At 39.5% G+C, this 21,876-nt stretch overlaps 1 protein-coding gene across 3 annotated transcripts in view; it reads right to left on the reverse strand.

The window, feature by feature from the left end:
* Positions 1-13,476: 13,476 nt before the first annotated feature.
* CPSF2 (cleavage and polyadenylation specific factor 2) overlaps positions 13,477-21,876 on the reverse strand; it is a 33,410-nt gene continuing 25,010 nt past the window's right edge. For 2 of the 3 annotated variants that reach the window (XM_021679643.2, XM_021679644.1), the window contains 5 exons: positions 19,942-20,094; positions 18,309-18,534; positions 16,919-17,218; positions 15,421-15,555; positions 13,477-15,037 (listed from right to left, as the gene is read on the reverse strand). In XM_021679643.2, coding sequence (XP_021535318.1) covers positions 14,945-15,037; positions 15,421-15,555; positions 16,919-17,218; positions 18,309-18,534; positions 19,942-20,094 — 907 coding nt within the window. In that variant the 3' untranslated portion in view covers positions 13,477-14,944. The remainder of the gene's footprint in view (positions 15,038-15,420; positions 15,556-16,918; positions 17,219-18,308; positions 18,535-19,941; positions 20,095-21,876) is intronic. The other variant, XM_044917814.1, reaches the window with a different exon arrangement.

Genomic DNA, 21,876 nt, shown 5'->3' on the forward strand with positions numbered 1-21,876 from the left:
GTCCGGATCCCTATCTGCCTTACCTCTTGGTGCCTTCATGGTCAGAAAGAGAGTTAGAATGGAAGTTACAGTTAGCAACTCCAAAGACCTGCTAATCATCTTGTCCATCTCTGTTTGCTGAGGTCATGGGTTTTCCTTGGTTTCTGAATTTGCGTTTGACCATAGTCTTTTTCCTACTTTATCTCAAAGGTGGAGATTTCAAAATGTGAAATCTGCCTGGAAAGGCTCTACCAGTAGCAGAAAAATGCTCCCAAAGTGGAACGGGGAAGCAGGATGATGCTGTGAAAGCATTTACAACTGGGAAAACACCACAGGATCCCCAATTACACACTAAGGTGACCACTGCTTTTATTTTGAAATGGTAGTGAGGAAAGCAAGTTGAAACCCTGGGAATATCCAGATCCTGGAGTTTCAACAACGGACAGCGAGGCATGGAGGGTTCCTTCTCTGAAAGATAGGAATTAGACTTGGTTTATGAACATCTTGACATTCACGAATGTTCTCTATTCAATCCATGCAGCTGACCCCTTCCTCTTTCCCGAACACCTATTTGTGGCCGCACTGGGGTAGGTCTACAATGGTAGTCACTCTTTATTTATTTATTTATTTTTAAGATTTTATTTATTTGACAGATAGAGACACAGCGAGAGAGGGAACACAAGCAGGGAGAGTGGGAGAGGGAGAAGCAGGCTTCCTGCAGAGCAGGGAGCCCGATGCGGGGCTCGATCCCAGGACCCCGGGATCATGACCTGAGCCGAAGGCAGCCGCTCAACTGACTGAGCCACCCAGGCACCCCGGTAGTCACTCTTTAATCTGTCCTCATCAAAGAGTGTGGACTTTGGAAGAATTCTCAGATCTGGCTGCATATCCTGGCTACAGCTCTTAATTTCTAGCAGTTGACACCTGGAGAATGACGTGGTCGATCTGGCAGAGACTGCGCTGTGAGGATTCAGTACAAGTAATGCAAAGTGAGGAAGTGTGGGATACGTAGTAAGCATTCACTAGAAGTCCTCTTCTATCTGGGTCAGCAACTAAACAGAAACACAGATCCTTTCCCTCCCTGGTGCCTTAAATAGTGCATAGCATACTCTCTTACTGCAATTTATTTGTTGCCCTCGGTCAACTGCCGTAGGATTGCCAGTAGAAGTTAATCCTTTCTGAGTACTCGAGAGCTAAATATGCTAATATTGGCCTCCGTTTTTAGGAAACTGAAGTCATGGAATGAACTCACCTTGGGATGGCTGCTGGAGGCTGACGTCTGTGGGTGAGTTTTGTACAGTTGCCACAACAGCTGTTTTTTCCCCACTGCGAAACCCGTTTTGATGATTACTGGTGCTAATGTAATGAGAATGATGGTTCTAACAAATCTTTTTTTTTAAATGTGTTCTGGCTCCCTTGGGTTGGTCAGGGTCAAATGTGATCTCACAAAATTTGAGAGAGAGAAAACGTAAAAATAGAACGGGGGCGCCTGGGTGGTTCAGTCGGTTAAGCATCTGACTTTGGCTCAGGTTGTGATCTCAGGGTCCTGGGTTTGAGCCCCGAGTCAGGCTCCCTGCTCAGCGGGAAGCCTGCGTCTCCCTCTCCCTCTGCCCCCCGCCCCCGCTTGTGCTCACGCCTGCACGCTGTCTCTCAAATAAATAAAATCTTAAAAAAAATAGAACTAGAGACCATTATACTAAATTTTACACCTGAAACCAGTATTACCTTCCATGTTAATGGTGGGGGGGGGAAGGCAGCAAGAAAAAATAAACATAATTCACATAGAAGATGATTCTCACATAAGATGCTGGAATGGAAGCAAATTCTTGGACCCATTATGTTTGCGGGTTGGTGATAGGCACTGATGCTCTTATTTAGGGGTCGAATGTTGAAAACTTTTTTTTAAGATTTTATTTATTTATTTGAGAGAGAGAATGAGATAGAGCATGAGAGGGTCAGAGGGAGAAGCAAACTCCCCACTGAGCAGGGAGCCCAATGCGGACTCGATCCCGGGACTCCAGGATCATGACCTGAGCCAAAGGCAGTCGCTTAACCAACTGAACCACCCAGGCGCCCCGAATGTTGAAGACTTAACTCCTCTTTTTCAAAGAGGCTTTATGGCACATTGAGTACCTAAAGCCGGGGGCTGCCATTGGGAAGCTGAAGATCTGCAACTTACCTGATGGTCAGCTTCTTGGATGTTATGGTGATCCTCAGCTCGTTTCTTTGTAAGGTACCCTTTTCCTAAAAGTAAGCCCTATTGCATATTCCAGCCTATATCCTTAGTGCCCATTTGCTATGGTTATGAGGCTATTCAACAAACTGGTTACTCTACTAGGGACCTAACTCAGATATTACTGTCCTTAAAATGTGGTATTTTGTAATAGTGGCTCTTTGCCATTATATGCGGGTATTAATATCACCATGATGCATGACTTTATGAATAAACCTGTCTGCATTTCAGATTATAGAGAAAAATTGGAAACCATCCAACAATTGGGAAAAGCTAAACAAACAATGATACAGCCATATGATGGAGTATTTATAGCCATTAAAAGATATTTATAAACATGGGGAAATTTTCTCTAAAGGCACAAGGAAAACTTACATATCAATTACATAAACATTTCATTTAAAAAAAGATGAAAGGAGGCCAAAATGATAAAAGTACTGTATTTAGTAAAAGATTTTTTTCCTGTTTCTCTGTCTTTTCTATACCCTCTAAATCTTCTATAATATGCATTTATTACTTATTATAGAGAAAAGTTAAAAGGGAAGGAATGTCTACTGAATGAAGGGCTCTAAACAGGGTCTTACCAGTAGAATGAAGCAGAATCACCATCTTTATTTTGAACAGTCTATTAGCAATTAGTCCACTAGTCTATCAGTATTATGGCCCTAACTCATTACCCTTTTTGGCATCCATCTTTCTATTCAGTTTATAGTACAAAAAAAAATGCTTTTTTTAAACCTAGAATTCTAGGTTTTTGGTTTTTTTTCTCTCCATTATATATTTATTTATGCCACTGGTTTAGAAAGACAGGTGAAATTCCACTCTCTCAGATTTTGCCTGTAGTCCAAATTGTCAGGATCCCTGTAGGTACCAATTTTCTGTCTTCTCATACAAGAGCTAGTTCTTCCAGTGGCAGGTCATTTGCAAATTTTCTGAACCTGCTACTCATATCCTCAACCAGAAAATTTATAAAAATGTCCAGTTAAGATGAAGACAGTCTAATTCAGGCTAGCACATATTCATCGATGAGCCTTTGCAAATAGCTTTGGAAGAGTTAGAAACCCACTTGCCCAGGGGCACCTTGTGGCTCAGTCGGTTACACATCTGCTTTCAGCTCAGGTCATGATCCCAGGGTCCTGGGATCAAGCCCTGTGCAGGGCTCCCTGCTCAGCAGGGAGTCTGCTTCTCCCTCCCTCTCCTTCTGCCCCTCCGCCTGCTTGTGTGCTGTCGCTCTCAAATAAATAAATAAATAAAATCTTAAAAAAAAAAAAGAGGGCACCTGGGTGGCTCAGTCGTTAAGGGTCTGCCTTCGGCTCAGGTCATGATCCCAGGGTCCTGGGATCAAGCCCCGCATCGGGCTCCCTGCTCCGCGGGAAGCCTGCTTTCCCTCTTCCACTCCCCCCTGCTTGTGTTCCCTCTCTCTGTCAAATAAATAAATAAAATCTAAAAAAAAATAAATTAAAAAAAAAAAAGAAACCAACTTGACTAAATCCTAACCCAACCCCCATATCTCTCTCTTGTAAGTGTTAGAGTTATGGAATTAATATATAAGCGTTCCTGGGTGCCTGGGTGGCTCAGTCGTTAAGCGTCTGCCTTTGGCTCAGGTCATGATCCCAGGGTCCTGGGATCGAGTCCCACATCGGGCTCCCTGCTCGGCAAGAAGCCTGCTTCTCCCTCTCCCATTCCGCCTGCTTGTGTTCCTGCTCTCACTGTGTCTCTCTCTGTCAAATAAATAAACAAAATCTTTAAAAAAAAATATATATATATATATAAGCGTTCCTGGATAATAAATATGTTCCAAGATTTTCATGCTCATTTTTCACCAAGGGATGCCTGTTTTCTGTAATTCTATGGGAAATAGCATAAAATCAGCAATAAAGACAAGAAAAGATTCAATATCTCTAGATTAATGCATTATCACTTTGACCAAACCAGAAAGTTTGCTGCGTTTAAATTATCTTAGTAAATGTCCAAAGATAAAAATGTCTTAGATCAGGGCGCCTGGGTGGCTTAGTCAGTTAAGTGTCTGTCTTTGGCTCAGGTCAAGATTCCGGAATCCTGGGATGGAGCCTCGTGTCCAGCTCCCTGCTCAGCAGGGAGTCTGCTTCTCCCTCTGCCCCTCTCCCCCAACCCCCTCTCATGCATGCATGCTCTCTAAGAAATATCTTTAAAGGATTCTTGTCTAGAAGCTAAAGGGTAAATATTAGAGGACCTTTTTGTAGATCAAGTGACATGGTAAAAGAACCCGATCCACTATGGATCAGGTGTGTGACTTTGAATAAGCCATTTAGGAACTCCCTCCCCCAGAGCCAGCTTCTGATTTGTAAAAACAGGTGAAACGAGCATTTAGGGTTAGAATGGAGTAAATAAGGCAATATATGTGAAAGAAGCACCAAATAATTGTTAGCATATACTGAGGTGCTTACTACGTGCCAGACACTCCAAGTGTTTGCATGGTTCATAGCATTTGATCCTCATGCCACCCTTAGAAAGTACCATTCCCATTCCCATACAGGCTCAGAGACATCGCAGGTTTGGCTCTAGACAACCACAATAAAGTGAATATTGCAATAAAGCAAGTCAAATGAATGTTTTGGTTTCCCAGTGCCTATAAAAGTTATGTTTATACCATACTGGAGTCTATGAAGTGTGCAATAGCATTATGGCTAAAAAACAATGTACATACCTTAATTTTAAAAATACTTTATTGCTAAAAAAATGCTAACCATCACCCAAACTTTCAACAAGTTGTAACCTTTTTGCTGGTGGAGGGTCTTGCCTCAGTGTTGGTGGCCGCTGACTGACCAGGGTGGGGCTTGCTGAAGGTGGCTGTAGCCATTTCTTAAAAAAAAGATGACGATGAAGTTTGACACATTGACTCTTCCTTCACTTGAGCACTTAAGAACCCACTGTAGGGGTATTAACCGGCCTAATTTTTACAACACCGTTGTGTCTCAGGGAATAGCGAAGTCCAAAGACAAGGAGAGAGGTGGGGGAATGGCCAGCCGATGGAGCAGGGAAAACACACATACGCTATATGAAGTTCGCCATCCTATATGGTGCCCTAAAAGAATTACAACAGTAATATCAAAGATCACTGATGGCAGATCACCATCACAAATTTAATAACAGAAAAGTCTGAAATACTGGGAGAATACCTAAAATGTGACACAGACAGGAAGTGAGAAAATGCTGTTGGAAAAACAGCTCCAAGACTTGCTCGACGCAGGGTTGCCACAAACCTGCACTGTGTAAAATAAACACTGTAACTGCAAAGTGCAACAAAGCGAAGCACAAGAAAATGAGGCGTGCCTGTGTATTTTAAGTGTTCAGATATAAGTTTACCGGCCCAATCCCCACAGAAAGTGCTGCCCTAGGCGGCTGATGCCCTTGACTTCAGAGCCTGTGCTCCTAACTACAGCATCTTCGTAGAGTGGGGATTGTGTTCTGCCTTCCAGTACCCATCCTTCCACCTTGTGGGAACAGCTCTAGATTCTCATGGTGAAGTGTCCCTATCAGTGTCTAACCTCAGTGAGCCTGACAACCAGTGTGCCCATCTCTAGCCATAGAGCCTGCTCATGACAAAAGCCAAGACGATGATGGATTTCCCTCATGACTTTGTATGGTGAGTGGCTGAGTCATTCCCTTAGTGGTGACTTCAAAGACTGTTGGGTCAGGTGCCTGGATCCCCAGAGCTACTTGGGGTTTTTGTCCCAATAAACTCTGGGGTTTTTTTCCTAAGTTAGCCAAGAGTTTCTTTTGCTCAGAACTAAAGAACTTTGTTAATATATCAAAACCAGTACAAACTGTTTAACGCCTGTTATATGTGAGAGCTGGAGGACTGTGGACAGACCAGAAGCTTCAGTTTCCTTATCTGTAAAATGGGGTAGTAACAGGGCCCATTCCACTCACAATCATTATGATTCAATGGGACAATGCATGTAAAGTACTTGGCACTGTATTTGGGACAGAGAAAATACTCAGTGTCAGCTACTCTTGCTAGGCGCTCAGTTATTTTTTTGTTAAAAAAAACAAACAAACACTTGAGCAATTATTCCCATCAGGTGAACCAAATCTCTCTCAAATGGAAATAATTATGGCCATAGACTCCATTTCCCCACAGGTAGGAATAAGTTCTAATAACTATTATGCAGGCTCCCACGTTTGTTACATAACTGGACTCCATCCTGAGCTTACTGGGGAATCATTTGTCCAGTGGCACATTAGGATTCCTCCTATAACTGAAGATTGAAGAACTGACGGTTTCATAGAAGAACCCCTCAGCACTCAGTATAGTGAACTTGGTCCCGATGCTCCCAAAGTGTAAGAGTTAAGGGGGTGGATGATCTAAATGATGAACTCACAAAGGTTTTTTTTTTTTTGCAAGGACGGTTATAAAATCGTATTAACACAGAACTGAAGATCTTTAATCACTAAGGTCCTTTCGCTTATAGGGCGTTCTGCATTTCGACCGCTCCTGGGCGGTGTCCTCCCGCCGTGCCCATTACCCCCCTCGAGGCTACGGTGCCACCCACTTCCCTTTCATGCTCTCCTCCACTCACCCCCCCCCCACCCACCCACCCACCCACACAGCAATCATGACTTTGTCTGGCTTACCTAGAGTAGACAGTAAGAAAGGAAACTATTGTAACAAAATACCCAAGACAATTGCCTGGACCGAACAGGCCCATTCCAGGCCCATTCAACGTAGAAACTTCAGCATCGGCGCTTGCTTGGCAGGTGTTGCCATGCTTGGGAATGGGAGAACATTCGAGTCGCGGCAGCTGAGTGTAGGGGGCTGGGAGGAAAGCGGTCAGCCCCGTGGTCACCTTGGTTAATCACAGGGGGAGTGAATAAGTGAATTATTGAGGATTACGGGATCCTCATTTTTTACTATAGGGTAGAGGAGATAGGAATATGGAGAGGGGGAAAACTAGAATAAACCTTGTGGAAGAGTGGAATTGGAGATGTGTGTGCACTTGTAGTTTTTAATATAGAGAGATGGATGGATGAGGAGCATACATAGATGTATATATTCCCTACTCTCTGCTCGGAAGACCTGGTAGCAACGCCAGCACAATGGCATGAGCACCCAGATCTTCTTTCTAAATACCATTACCCACAGGGGCACCTGGGTGACTCCGTTGCTTAAACCACCGACTCTTGATTTCGGCTCAGGTCATGATCTCAGGGTTGTGAGATCAAGCCCCTGCGTCGGGCTGCCTAAGATTCTCTCTCTCTCTGCCCCTCCCCCGCCGCCTCCCTCCGCACCCCCACCTCTCTCTCTGACTCTTAAAAAAAAAAAAGTAAATACCATTCTCCACTAAACCAAAACAGGACTCTTTGGAGAAACATCTGATCCCAGGACGGGGTAGGAATAACACAAGATGGAACCTGAAACACCTTGTGGTGCTTAGAAGTAAGAAAGTGCTCAAAGAACCATGGGGAAAGCAATTATGGAGCCATTATGGAAAACAACTGGAAGTTCCTCAAAGAATTAAAAATAGAATTACTATATGACCCAGCAACCCCACTGGATACATAGCCCAAAGAACTGAAAGCAGCATCTCCAAGAGACAGTTGCACACCCACGTTCATCACAGTGTGAGTCATAATAAAGTGGTAGAAGTAACCCAAATGTCCACTGACAGATAAATGGATAAGGAAAATGTGGTATATCCACACAATGAAAAATGCAGCCTTAAAAAGGAAGGAAAAAATTTAAATAAATGAAAAGGAAGGAAATCCTGTCACATGCTACAATATGGATGAGCCCTGAGGACATTATGCTAAGTGAAATTAGCTAGTCACAAAAAAGACAGATACCCTATGATTCCACTCACAATCTAAAGCAGTCAAAAATCACAGAAACAAAGTAGAAAGGTGGTAGTAAAAAACAAGTACTGATAGAAGTACTGTAGTTATGGCTAAAAAACAAAAAAAAGTAGTAAAAAACAAAGTACCAAGGGCTGGGAGGGGGGAGCTGGGTCTGGGGGTTAGTGCTTAGTGGGTATGGAGATTCAGTGTTACAAGATGAAAAAGTTCTAGCGCTCTGTTGCACAGTAACGCGAATACACTTAACACTACTGTACACTTAAAAATGGTTAAGATGATTTAATGTTATGTTTTTTCACACAATTAAAAGAAAAAAAGAAACCTGAGACCATGTTAAAGAGCACAGAAGCCAGCTTGAGCGTGCTCCCACTAGCCAGACCTAGGGCAACTGGAGACTCACAATCAATCATGATAGTTTGTAGATTATAAAACAGAATCCATGTTCCATACTGCTATAAATAAACAAATAAATGGGGGAGAAGAGAAAGTATGACACTAGAATGCCAATTACATGTAGATGTAAGAGTATAATTAGAAAGCCAGCATTTGGCAATGACTGATTCAGATAAGAATCATCAATGGATGCTAAAATCAGAGGATAAAAATTTATACAAAAACAGATACTGATATAGTCCCATAGTAGCTCCCCGTAAGACACTTATTCCTCATTAATTATTAAGTACAAGATACTAACTTCACAGTGGAAAAACCTTGCAGACATAACCAATTATTAACAATTAACATCACTGGTAATGGCAAAAACAGACACCGAGCGCCTCCTGATAGAACACAGAGAACACAGCATCACTTCTCTCGTATTCCTGCCAAAAATTCATAACCGGATTCTAATTGTGAGGCATCAGACAAACCCAATGTAAGGGTCATTCTACAAAGTAACTGGCCAGCACTCTTCAAAAATATCAAGGTCTTTAAAAAAATTTTTGTTAAAAAAGGAAAAAACCGAAGAAGTGCTCCAGGTTGAGGAAAACAGGAGGGAAAAACCTAACTGAACACATGCAGCACCGTGGACAAGACCCTGGAGCAAAAAGGCAAGGATTATTGTAAGGACGTTTTTAGAATAACTGGTAGCATTTGAATGGGGTCTGTGGATTAAATGGTAGAATTTTATCAATACTGGTTTCCTGATTTTGATGGAAGTACTATAGTTATGGCTAATGGGACATCATAACTGCAACTTGGTATCAATTCAAAAATTAATACGTATACAGAGAGAGAATAAAGTAAATAGGGCAAAATGTTAACAGGCAAGGGATATATAAGATTTTTTAAATTATTTTTGTAAATTTTCCATCAGTTTAAAATTATTTCAAAATAAGTTAAGAATTAAATATATACAAAGTGGTCTTTTGGCCATAAGAAATTTATTACACTGGTTTTTATACTACTGGAGAAATCGCTGCTTGATGCTTTCATTATCTCAGGTAAAACTATTCAAAAGAATAGCTGAAATAAATGTGGAAGCAGCTTTTCTGAATGGACAATAATGTAGATATAAAATCCTACTTAACAGTTAAAAATGTGCAATATTCTGAATCTTCATTAAACATGCTTCTTTCTTCCTGCAATGGTTTATCTCCTTGAAAAAAAATAATCACACATATGATATGGAAAAACCTTGAGAATTTGAGTCCTGTACATTTAAGTAATTTTTTCTCATAACTGATAAAGGATTTACACGATCTCATTAGAGATTTATGTCCCTTGATATTTAAATATGAAATTTAACCTGAACCATGACTTACGTTGGAAATTAGAATATCTTTACGATTTCTGATATATTCTGCTTTAAATCATAGTTTGGGGTTAAATAACTGTTTAATATAAAAAATCTCCAATGGTAGCAAATGTCTGTCTATAGAAGAGGTTTTTTTTAAATCTCCCCCTCCCCCCCCCGCCCTTCATTTAGAGTCAAGGGATAATGTCATGTTGGGTCAAGACTGCAAGTTGTTTCTAAAATAATTTACGTTCCTCATAAGCTTGGTAAATGAATCTAAAGAGAAATGAGAGCTCCCAGAATATTAAAAACAAGGACAGCAGCAGCACCCTTGGAATAAAAACAGCTTCCCACAGAGATTGGTTAGAAGGACTTCACTAGTTGTGAATGTTCAATTTAGCAGTGCCTTAAAAACAAAAATTTCAGAGGAAAAGAAGGAAATATAATAAGCTGGATACTGAACATTACAATCAACAAAACCTCAGAAAATGATGTGGTAAGCCTGTATGAATCCTTCATACATTCTGCACTTGAGATTATCATTCGATATCAAAAATTTGAGCAGGATCCATGGACTCCATTAACAACTTCACAAAAAAGGCACATATACTTCAACTACAGTGAAGAGAAATTTAAAACTCTCCACACTTCTTTTTTGCTCTTTGCAATCGTATTTTGACTTCAAGAACTAAAATGAAATAGGCCTGAGCACCCCCCTCCCCCCAAAAAAGACAGCTGTGTGTGCACACTGTGGGGAGGAAAGGGGAAGAGAGAAAGGACAGAACAAAGATACTCTCACTTCCTGCAAAGTCCTGGGTTTGTTTATTTTGGTAATTTTTGGTATTTTCTCAGAGATGCATCTGAGGTGGTTAAAAGTAAGAGACAAGCAAAAGGAGAAGAAAAACACCCCTCCTTGATCCCTGCTCAGGGAGGCAGATCCGAATGTTCCTTCTCTAGTTCCCACTACATCTTCACTTATATGTTCATTCTCCAGTTACTGAATGGATGAATAAAAGAGGGGAAGGCGGTGGCAAGGAACAGCCAGCCCCAAAACAATCAGCGTCTCAAGCACGGATTACTAACCACTAGTACGCTTACACAAAGTGAATATAAACTAAGGAACTAAAGCACAGCAGCATAGAAGACAAAAAGTAGTTGAACTTTACAGCCTTACATCTCATAATGTTAGGGTAGGGACTGTGGAGTTGATCTAGTTCAACTCACTTATTTTAGTGTTCAGGGGGTTCTATAAGGATTCTAGATCCATTCATTTAGTACCGAATGAAGGGACTCTATAAGACTGGGTCCCACTCCCACTCTGACCAGCTACGAGGCTCTCAAGCAAATTCCTTCCCTTCCTGAGGCCCACTCATCCAACAGTAAAATAAGTGAATTGAATTAGATGAATTCCAGTCTTCCTCGGCCATAACGCTGTAAGATCTTACGCTGTAAGATTTAAATTTCAACTACTTTTTTTCCCCCCTATAGGTTTTCTGCAGACATTGATAAGCTGATTCTAAAATTCACACTGACATCCAAAGAGAACCAGAAAAACCAAAACAATCTTGAAAAAGAACAAAGTTGGAGGGCTCACATTTGCCAATCTCAAACTTAATAGTAGTCCAGACAATGTGGTATTGGCATAAGGATATATTATATAAACCAAGGAGATAGAACTGAGAGGCCAAGAACAAACTCATACATTTATGAACAACTTTCAGCAAAAGTGAAATTTGATGAGGAAATGGTCTTTTCAACAAACCATGCTGGGACAACTGGATAGCCACATGCAGAAGAATGAAATTGGACCTCTGCCTCATACCATATACAAAAATTAACTCAAAAGGACTCAAAGACCTCAAGAGTTTAAACTATAAAACTCATAGGAAAAAGGTATATATCTTTGTGACCTTGGATGAAGCAATGGTTTCTAAGATAGGACACCAATAGCACATGGAACCAAAAGAAAAAAACCTAAATCCTAATTCATCAAAATTAAAACCTTTCGTGCTTCAAAGGACACAGTGAAAAACAAACAGAATGGGAGAAAATGTTTGCAGATCACATATCTGATAAGGATTTAAGTATCCCAACTGTATTTAAAAACTACTATAACTCAACAACAAAAAAGATAACTAAAAAATGGGCAGGAGAATCTGAACAGACCTTTCTCTAAAGACATACAAATGGCCAATAAGTACAGAAAAGATGCTCAACATCATTAGTCATGAAGGAAATGCAAATCAAACCACAATGAGATACCTCTTCACACACACTAGGATGATTAGAATAAAAAAACAGGGTAACAAGTGTTGCCAAGGATGTGGAGAAACTGGAATCCTTGAATCCTGCTGGTGGGAATGTAAAAAATAGTACAGGCATTTTTGGGGGAAATAGTTTAGAAATAAAGTTTGGAAACCTGACAGTTTCTCAAAGGAGTTATTGTATTATCCAGCAATTCTTTTAGGTATATGCCCCCCAAAACTAAAAACATACATCCACACGAAAAACTTATATAGGAATGTTCAGGGCAGCATTATTTATAATAGCCAAAAAGCAGAAACCACCCAAATGTCCATCAACTGAAGAATGGATAAACAAAATGTGGTGTATCCACACAATGGACTATTATTCAACCACATAAAGAATGCTGATACATGCTACAGTATCAATCTCAAAAATATACTAAGCGAAAGAAGTCAGACACAAAAGGCCACATATTGTATGATTCCATTTTTATGAAATATTCAGAATAGGCAAATCCATAGAGACAGAAAATAAACTGATGGTTGCCTAGGGCTGGGGTGAAGGGAAAATGGGAAGTGACTGCTAATGGATGTAGAGTTTCTTTTGGGGGGATGAAAATGTGCTGGAATGAGAGTGGTAATGGTTGCACAACTCTAAATATACTAAAAGCCGATGAATTATATACTTTGAAAGAGTGAACTTTATGGTATGTGAATTTCAATTTTTTAAAAAAAAGGCCCTCCTTAGAAAACTGATTTCCTCACTTCTATTTCAGACCACCTACTGGTTCATGAAAACAGAAAACTTTGCAATGATACTTGACATTTATAAGCCATTGTAACAAATACTACAATAAAATTTCTCTTTAACCAAATTATTCTACATATCAGCTGATGGTCCACTTGTATTTAGTTTGCCTCGAAACAAAATCTGAAAATTCCTCTGAGTTCATGATGTATTTATAGTCCTTTTTTAAATTTGTATTTTTCTTAAGTAACTAACACTAAACAAATGTCTTCATTTTAGAAATGAAGCCATCTTCAAGAAGTACTTTAAAATTTAATTCCTTTTTCATAAGACAATCAAAAGGCTAAGCGAGAAATAATTTTTCAGTATCAGTATTGCAATGTAATATGTATAACCAGATGCTTTAAGCCATGTAACAAATGCTGACTTTCTTTCTCCTGGAATATAAATAGGATGATTCCAGGCTTACTCTCTTCAGTAACAAGAATTTAAGTGAGGGGCGCCTGGGTGGCTCAGTCGTTAAGCGTCTGCCTTCGGCTCAGGTCATGATCCCGGGGTCCTGGGATCGAGCCCCGCATCGGGCTCCTTGCTCCGCGGGAAGCCTGCTTCTCCCTCTCCCACTCCCCCTGCTTGTGTTCCCTCTCTCACTGTGTCTCTGTCAAATAAATAAATAAAATCTTTAAAAAAAAAAAAAAAAAAAAGAATTTAAGTGAAATTTTTTCAAAGCTCCACAAAAAAAAAAAAAAATACTCTTTATTGTCACCTTCTGTAATGTTGTTTTGCATTCTGGTTTTTGGTATCAGAAGACTGTAACTTTGTGTTAGCACTATAATCCACAATAAATTCTCTGTAAGCTCTGAAAGAGAATATTAATTCTAGTCTGATATCACTGGGTAGTACCATACTGTACATAGATCCATATAAGTTAAACAGGAATGATCCTTCTAAAAATGCTAAGTATGAGGAAGAGGGCTTAATTACTTAAGAAGTAAAGATCAAGGACTGCCATGATCAAGCTACACACTGAAAAAGCATCAACAGATTACAAGAGGACAACATGATTTTCATTTTTAAGTTCAATGAAAATTGCATATGTTCAGTTTTTACTCTTAAACACAAGTGGCTTATAGAATACCAGGGCTGCCAGCCCCAACAAAGACAGGAACACAGAAAGGATGACCTTATCCAACTTCAGTATTATTTTTGTACTTAGGTGTATAAAATCCATCCACTGCTTCAGCAACCTTAGGAGGGAGCAAGCCTAAGTGTTGAAAACATTTACACCTTTTGATTAAATTATACTATTATCTTATAAAAATATGAGGTTCAACATTTGTTTCCTTAAAAACAGAGCACTAAACAGTTTCCAATGAAGTAACCTAGCTGATAGCTAAAATGTATACAGAATCCTTAAGACTGTAACACGGCAAGGAGTTTTTTTTTTTTTATTCTTATGACGGCAAGGAGTTCTTTTGCATTATGTGTATTCAAATGATGGTGTTGTAATTCAAACTGAACATCTTGATAAAACAAGAGATGGGAGAAATAAAAATTGATTTCTGAACCAAGTGTGCACCACCTTCCTAGACTGACTAACTGGGAAATACAGGTAAGGAGATATGCCCCATGTGAAGACAACTGCCTATCAGAATTCAAAAGAAGAGTTAGAGCACAAACTCTTTGTTTTCTTTTTGTTGTTTTTCAAACACATAGGCCTCAAAAAACTGTTTCACCAATTATTTTTTATATAGCATATCTTTTCTAAATAATTCTCACTGTTCATTCCAGAAAATGTTAAGAAACTGTTTGCAAGAACTCACAACATGCAAACATGTTTCTCTAAGGCCATGAGCTGGTTTGCTAAGTTGCATTGTTTTATTCAAGTAAAACGTCCTTCTAGAATAAGGGGTCTATAGAGGAAACCAATCACCTTCAATACTCGGGCCTGCGGACTTGTTAGGGTCTCTATCACTCTGAAAGCCAAAAGGTAGAACACTCATTTGAACATTAGCAAAATGGACTCTATTTACATTTTTTTAAAAATCTAATGCATGTTAAATTTTTCTGGCAATTCTTTTTGTATGTTACAAAACAAAAAAGCAAAAGCTTAGAATAAGAACGCTTTTTTCTTAGAAAAGTCAAACAGATACTTCTTGACATCATATCCTTTACACAATGGCATACTGTTCATATAAAAGGTCTCTTATCCTATAAAAATCTTGACAAAGGCAGCCTTCTAATCCAATGCGTCCAGTTTCCGTCTAGAAAGTAAAAGTAAAAAAAAAAAATCTTTAGTACATTTCCTGTTCATTAATATGCAGACATAATAAACAAGATATATTAACTAGGTTATTTGGTGATTGGTCTGGAAATGGGTTGCTCTGCACAGAATATGGATATAACATTCAAATCATGAATTTTACATAGACACGTAAATATCAGGATTCAAATAATAAAATTTTACAATAAAATCATACATCATTTCTTTGAGAGTCACTTTTATAAGCCTTTAAGTTCATCATTACGAATATAAATTATGGTCTTCAGTTTGTGAAATTACCAATCAAGAATTACAGAATTCAAAATGGCATTGCATCAGAAGGAAGTATTTGTTCAATTCATCCCTTATTAAAAACATACTTACTCTACGGACTGCTACTTGGTTGTTGCAAACAAGTACACCTCCTACAAATTCAGCTTGAATCCCCTCCCGTAAGAGAACTTGTTTGAAGTCTGACAGTCTTGGTTCATTCATAAAAACTGACTGATGTCCAGGAACCTTAGAAAAGGTTAAAGGGGAAAGAATAACTTCAGATAAAACACCAGACACACAGTTGTACTGAATAAAGTCAAGTAACACATGATCTCTAAGATACTTTCTATCTTAGAGATAGACCTGAAGACCTCTGACAGATCGTATCAAGGCTGTAAATCACATTCCAAGTTGTTATTCTGAATTTTACCTCCTTATTTAACATCACAAAGCCCTTCACATTTTCTGAATGTTTCCCAATTTTATTAGTCATGCCTCACAGTAACAGAGAGACATTTGGTGATGTTATGCTTTTCACTCACCCACTTGCCTGAGGGGGTCAAGGAGAGTGCCAGTAGGCAGAACTGAAACAAAAAATTCATTTTCTAGTCCTTCACTTAGTTCTGAGGGGAGTTCGCCCCTGATCCCACTTTCACCTTCCCTTCTCCCTGAGAGTAAATGCAATGGACACCAAGGGTTTTAGAATCAGAAAAACAAGCGGTTCAACCTATTGCTGCTACTTGGAAATTGCCTTGAAGAGCACTAGCTTTAGCACAGAGGGAAAAAAAAGATTCTTATTCCTCCCCCAATCTCAAGAGTATTACTAGAAGGGAATCCAGTGACAGAAGCTGTCTCTCTACTCCTGTTGCACAGAAAGGCTAGAGTCCCCGACATGCACGCAGGACTCTTATCATACAGTTTTAACACTGTCGTTGTAAGTTAATTACCTGAAATCTTTGCTAACTAGAGTATCTCCTGAGAACATGAAAATACTATATTAAAATTATATCTACGCTTAATAAAAGATTTCTAACTGTATCAAAACCAAAAGTGATTTCAGCTGAATTGACAACATACAAAAATGGAGTACAAGAGTTTCAGTCTTAGAAAACTATAAATCTCCTGAATGGAAGCAGGTATAGGATATAATCCTCACAATCAAAATTTAAATACTGAAACAATAAATTACAAAACAATAATGTATCTTATAATATTTGCTAAACATTTCCTTTAAATTATCATTCCCTTGCCGTCAGGATATATACACATGCTGGTGTGTGCACACACACAACCGTATCTTAAGTAATCTTTTTCTAGAACTCCAAAATCAGCCTACACAGGACACATATTTTAAAGAGTTAAAAATATAAAAGAAGGGGCGCCTGGGTGGCTCAGTCGTTAAGCGTCTGCCTTTGGCTCAGGTCATGATCCCAGAGTCCTGGGATCGAGCCCCACGTCGGGCTCCCTGCTCAGCGGGAAGCCTGCTTCTCCCTCTCCCACTCCCCCTGCTTGTGTTCCTGCTCTCACTATGTCTCTCTCTGTCAAATAAATAAATAAAATCTTTAAAAAAAAACATAAAAGAAAAATCCGGAGGCATGTGCTTTTTTACCTCGTGGGGGGGTAAGGGCTCCAAGGTCGGAATGATCTCGCTTTCTTCACCTGTCTCTTTCTCATCATCCCCAAACAGACTCTTCATGGCCTTCTGTTGTGCTATAACACTGGAATCCGAAGGAGCGTCCACTTGCATTTCTGAGTCTTCTCCATCATCCTTCAGTTCTCCTTCTTCTAAAATAACTCCTGTGTCCACTTTGGAAACTCTCATGTCCAAGACACCATCTATCCAAGCTAATTCGGCATCTTTTGCCTTACAAAACTGAAGGGAGCTGACAAGTGAATCTTTCAATCTCACCTAGAGAGGAAGAGAGACAAAACCCAGAGTATAAATTAACAACAAAATATAACCAGTTATTATTATTTCCTAACGCTGGTAATGTGTATTAAGATTCGAAAATCTTTCACTCATCTGATCTACACCATGACTGGTAATGACCTAGTGACCTGTGAGATCATTAGGACCGCTGTCTACTCTCCAAAAGGTTCTTAACCCTTGGCTGCACACTGGGATCACATGGCAATTTCTTAAAATACATGTTAATGCCAGGGTCCCACCTTCAGTGACTCTAACACAACTGGTGAGACTAAATCCAGAGCACTGAGTCCCCCCATCACCCCCAAAGTTCCCCAGATGGTTCTCATGTGCAGCCAAGGTTGAGAACCACTGATAAGCCTCATCCTCTAGTCGTTGCTGCTCTTCAGGAGTACCGAATTACTTACTGTTTCCTTCACTACCATGAATTTCACACATCCATATTCTTGGAATGCTGCTTCCTCTTTTCTGCCCAGAATAACTTTGCTGCCTGGTGAATTCCAACCCATTTTTTCCAAACAAATCTAGACATCGCTCCTTCTTTAACTGACACCATCTCCCCCCTTCCAGATAAAATCTATTCTCTCCTCTGTGCTATTTCTATTTTTTATACCTGCTTCCATTTTTTTCAATTAGGAATAGACCCTTGACATCAGTGCATTTTTATAAAACTTCTGAATTCTCGACTAGTCCCCATTCCTCTCACCTTTACACACTTGCAAATGTTGTTCCCTCTGCCCTGGAATACCCTTCCCCCAAACACACACACTCTATACCACCCTGATGATCCATCTAAACATGTTAGGATTCAGATTAGTTATCACTTCCTCTGGGAAATCTTTTCTAAACCTCCACATCTGGGTTGGGGTCTCACAACATCCTGTACTTTCTCTATCAGAGGTAATAACAATGTGAGAAATGCTCTTTCCTTGTTATAAGCCCCAGAGACCATAAGATCTACTAAGACAAGGGGACCATGTCTGTCTCATTCACCACTGTATTCCTAATCTACTGTCCTCATCTGCAACAAAAAGTATTTATTTCTGTACGGCCCAAATGCCAGCACACTCACCTGGTAGATGTGAGTTTCACTAGTGGCATCAACCGTTTCGTGTAGCTTTGGCATGTACACCTTAATATCTTTCCCGCCAAACGCACGGCAGCACTCTGCAAGATCCTGACTGGCCTCTGGTGGTCCATGGACAATGATCAGCTGTCGTGGTTTCATCTGATTAATGATCTTTTTAATGGAATCTCCATCAGAGCGTCCTTCATAGTCTATGTAAGTAACCCTGGCTCTGTAATTAGGATTATTCAAGCTTACTTTTCGGATAAGTTAACTCCAAAGCTATGTTATTGATGGCTTTTATCATCAGGAAAGAAATGTATACAATATATAAAATGAGGATTCAAGGAATACACATGTTATATTGTTAATATGTATTTGAACGGGAAGGATTATGGATTATTCAATAGGTATTATTAGAAAAAAATAACTCACATATTATATAAAGAAAAATAAAACTGGATCCTGATCTAATGCCACACACAACAGCAGGTTGAGTTGAAGCCATAAAAGAGAAATGTGAAGATTTAAATTTAATAGAATAAAATGTACGAGTTATGTTTGTGACCATGGACAAGGAGGGACTTCCTTATATATAATCCCAAAAACCATAATGGAAAATATTATTTCATTACATCAAAATTAAAGTTTTTTTTTTAAACAAAGTAGACCATGGACAATTCTTATAAACAAGTAACAGAATGGGAGAGGATATTTGCATTGTCTGAAACCAACCAGGGCTAATATCCAAAATATACAATGAACCCCTGCAAATCAGTAACAAAAAGGCAACAACCGCTAGAGAAAAATGTACGAAGGCCACACACATGGACTTCACAGAAAACAAAAAAGGTAACATGCATTTGAAGAAGATAAACTAATAACCACAGTAAGACAAATTTAAACAGTAGTGATACGTTACTCTATACCTACTAGGCTGGAAGACGTTAAGAGTTAGATAATGCCAAATGTTGGTAGGGAAACAGGGATGATAGGGAAACAGGATGATTCTGCTAGCAAAAATATAAATTGATATATAGCCATTCTAGAGAGAATTTTGTGATACTGTTAATATGCATTATTTAGATATCAGCTGTACCCCAAAATATATACTAAACGATAGCACTAGACAAATGAACCACTTTGCTCTCTAATGACTTAAAAAAAATTCCAGAATGATGATTTACTGGCGTTATTAACTGTACCAAAAGAAAAAAGGTTTATTTACTACTTCAGGTTATAGTAACATTTTTAAGACATTAGGGCCCTGGAGATGTTTAAGTCAAGGAGTATGTTTATAAAACACTTAGAGAAATTAAACTTGTGAACTGCACAAGTTCACGTGCTACTGGACTTACTGAAAAGGCCAGAATGTTTCTTCGTATAAATGTGCAACTTAATGTTAAACCCCACCACACCACCAACTCAATCACACTGGCATTTAGATACCATTAATGAAAACAAAATGCCACCACACTTCACAGTTCTTTGCATTGAAAAAGAAATTAAATTTTAAAAGTACAAACTTACTAGAGGATATTCAGAAATTTCACTTTTGAAACAATGTAAATTATATAATTCAAGTTCTTAAAATTTTATCTTATAATCTAGTTTCAAAAATGCAACAAAAAGCACTTACTTTATTTCAATAGACTCTGTCGTAGAAATACACTTGGTAGGAACATCAGATAAATCCTGATCCATGGGTTCATCTCCATTTGTCAAGCCAGATTCTAATTTGCTTTTCTCTTCTTCAGTTGCCTGAAGTTCTGGCACTAAGAAATCCTCCGGTCTAAATGATAAGTCTCTAATTAGAAGCAGTAACGAGCAAGCTAATATTATGTAATATATGTAACTAGTAGATGGCACAAGTTTTAGACTCCTCACATATCTCAGATTTGAATACACAATTGATGCAAAGCTAATGCAACTTTATAATATCAATTACCAAATGACTGCATATATTCTGTTCTTCCTGACCACTGAGGAATGCTCTTTAAAACACGCCATGTGGGCTCGTAAAGAGGCCTACACCATTAGAAGATCTTCATGGCTATCATAAATACTGTTACAACCTGGCCTTGCATTTGTTTCAATCATTCTTTCTCTCAGTTTCTGTGGTTTCTCTTGCCAACTCCCAATTCTTATAAATCTCAGACCTCTTTTGATTTCCTTAAGAGCCCCAGTTATTCCAAAGAAATAGAAAGCAAGCATATGACTCTCCATTGGCACATCACCAAGACTGAGATACAAAATCATGAGCCCCTCAAAAGCCTTCACTTTTATTTCAACAAATTATGAATGCATCTATCTCCTCATTTTTACTTCCAGTATCAGAGAGAGTTGTATGTTAAAATTAAAAAACAACGGGGCGCCTGGGTGGCTCAGTCGTTAAGCGTCTGCCTTCGGCTCAGGTCATGATCCCGGGGTCCTTGGATCGAGCCCCTCATCGGGCTCCCTGCTCAGCGGGAAGCCTGCTTCTCCCTCTCCCACTCCCCCTGCTTGTGTTCCCTCTCTCGCTGTATCTCTCACTGTCAAATAAATAAAATCTTTAAAAAAAAAAAAACTAGTCCAATATAGGGGCGCCTGGGTGGCTCAGTCGTTAAGCATCTGCCTTTGGCTCAGGTCATGAAACCAGGGTCCTGGGATCGAGCCCCGCATCAAGCTCCCTGCTCCACGGGAAGCCTGCTTCTCCTTCTCCCACTCCCCCTGCTTATATTGCCTCTCTCTCTGTGTCCCTCTCTGTCAAATAAATAAAATCTTTTAAGAAATAAATTAAATTAAAAAAACAGGGGTGCCTGGGTGGCTCAGTTGGTTGAACAACTGACTACTGGTTTGGGCTCAGGTCATGATCTCAGGGTAGTGAGATCAAGCCCAGCGTTGGGCCCCCATGCTCAGCGCCAAGTCTGCTTGAGATCCTCTTTCTCCCTCTGCCCCTCCCCACTCCCCACACTCTAAAATAAATAAATAAATCTTTAAAAAAAAAAAAATTAAAAAACAAACTTAAAAATGTTCTCTCTCACCTCCTGTATTTGTCTATGCCCCACCCCAAATGCACTCACACTCCTCTCTGGGAATGCAGGCCTCTGTTAGCCAACACCTAGATTGCTATGGTAGCTTCTCAGACCCTGGAACCCATCTGTAATCCTTCTCCATCTGTAATCCACATAATTGCAATAGCAGTAGCAACCACTTAAAGTGCATTTACTAGGAGCTGTGAGCCACAAGTCAGATTCTATGCTAAGGGCCTTAAAAACACAACCTCATTTAATTCTTATCCCCACTTTTCAGATAAGGAAATTGAAGCAAAAGAACACTTGTCCATATGCTCAACAGATTGGACACTAATTAAGGGGAATGGTAAATAAACTCACCAATGCTATTTAGATTGTTATTTTCCCTGTCTACTATTTTAGACAGTGCAATTTTCCTAATTAAATCCAAGAATGACCTAAAACCCACTATATGCTCAAGAGGGCATTACAGAGGAACAAAGAAAGTACAAGCGAGGGACCCAGACTGTGTTGGGGTGGAAAGGAAGAAACAGGAAAGGCTCCCAGCAGTTTGTAAGGGC

This window comes from Neomonachus schauinslandi, chromosome 9, assembly GCF_002201575.2.
Source record: "Neomonachus schauinslandi chromosome 9, ASM220157v2, whole genome shotgun sequence".
Taxonomy (NCBI): Eukaryota; Metazoa; Chordata; class Mammalia; order Carnivora; family Phocidae; genus Neomonachus; species Neomonachus schauinslandi.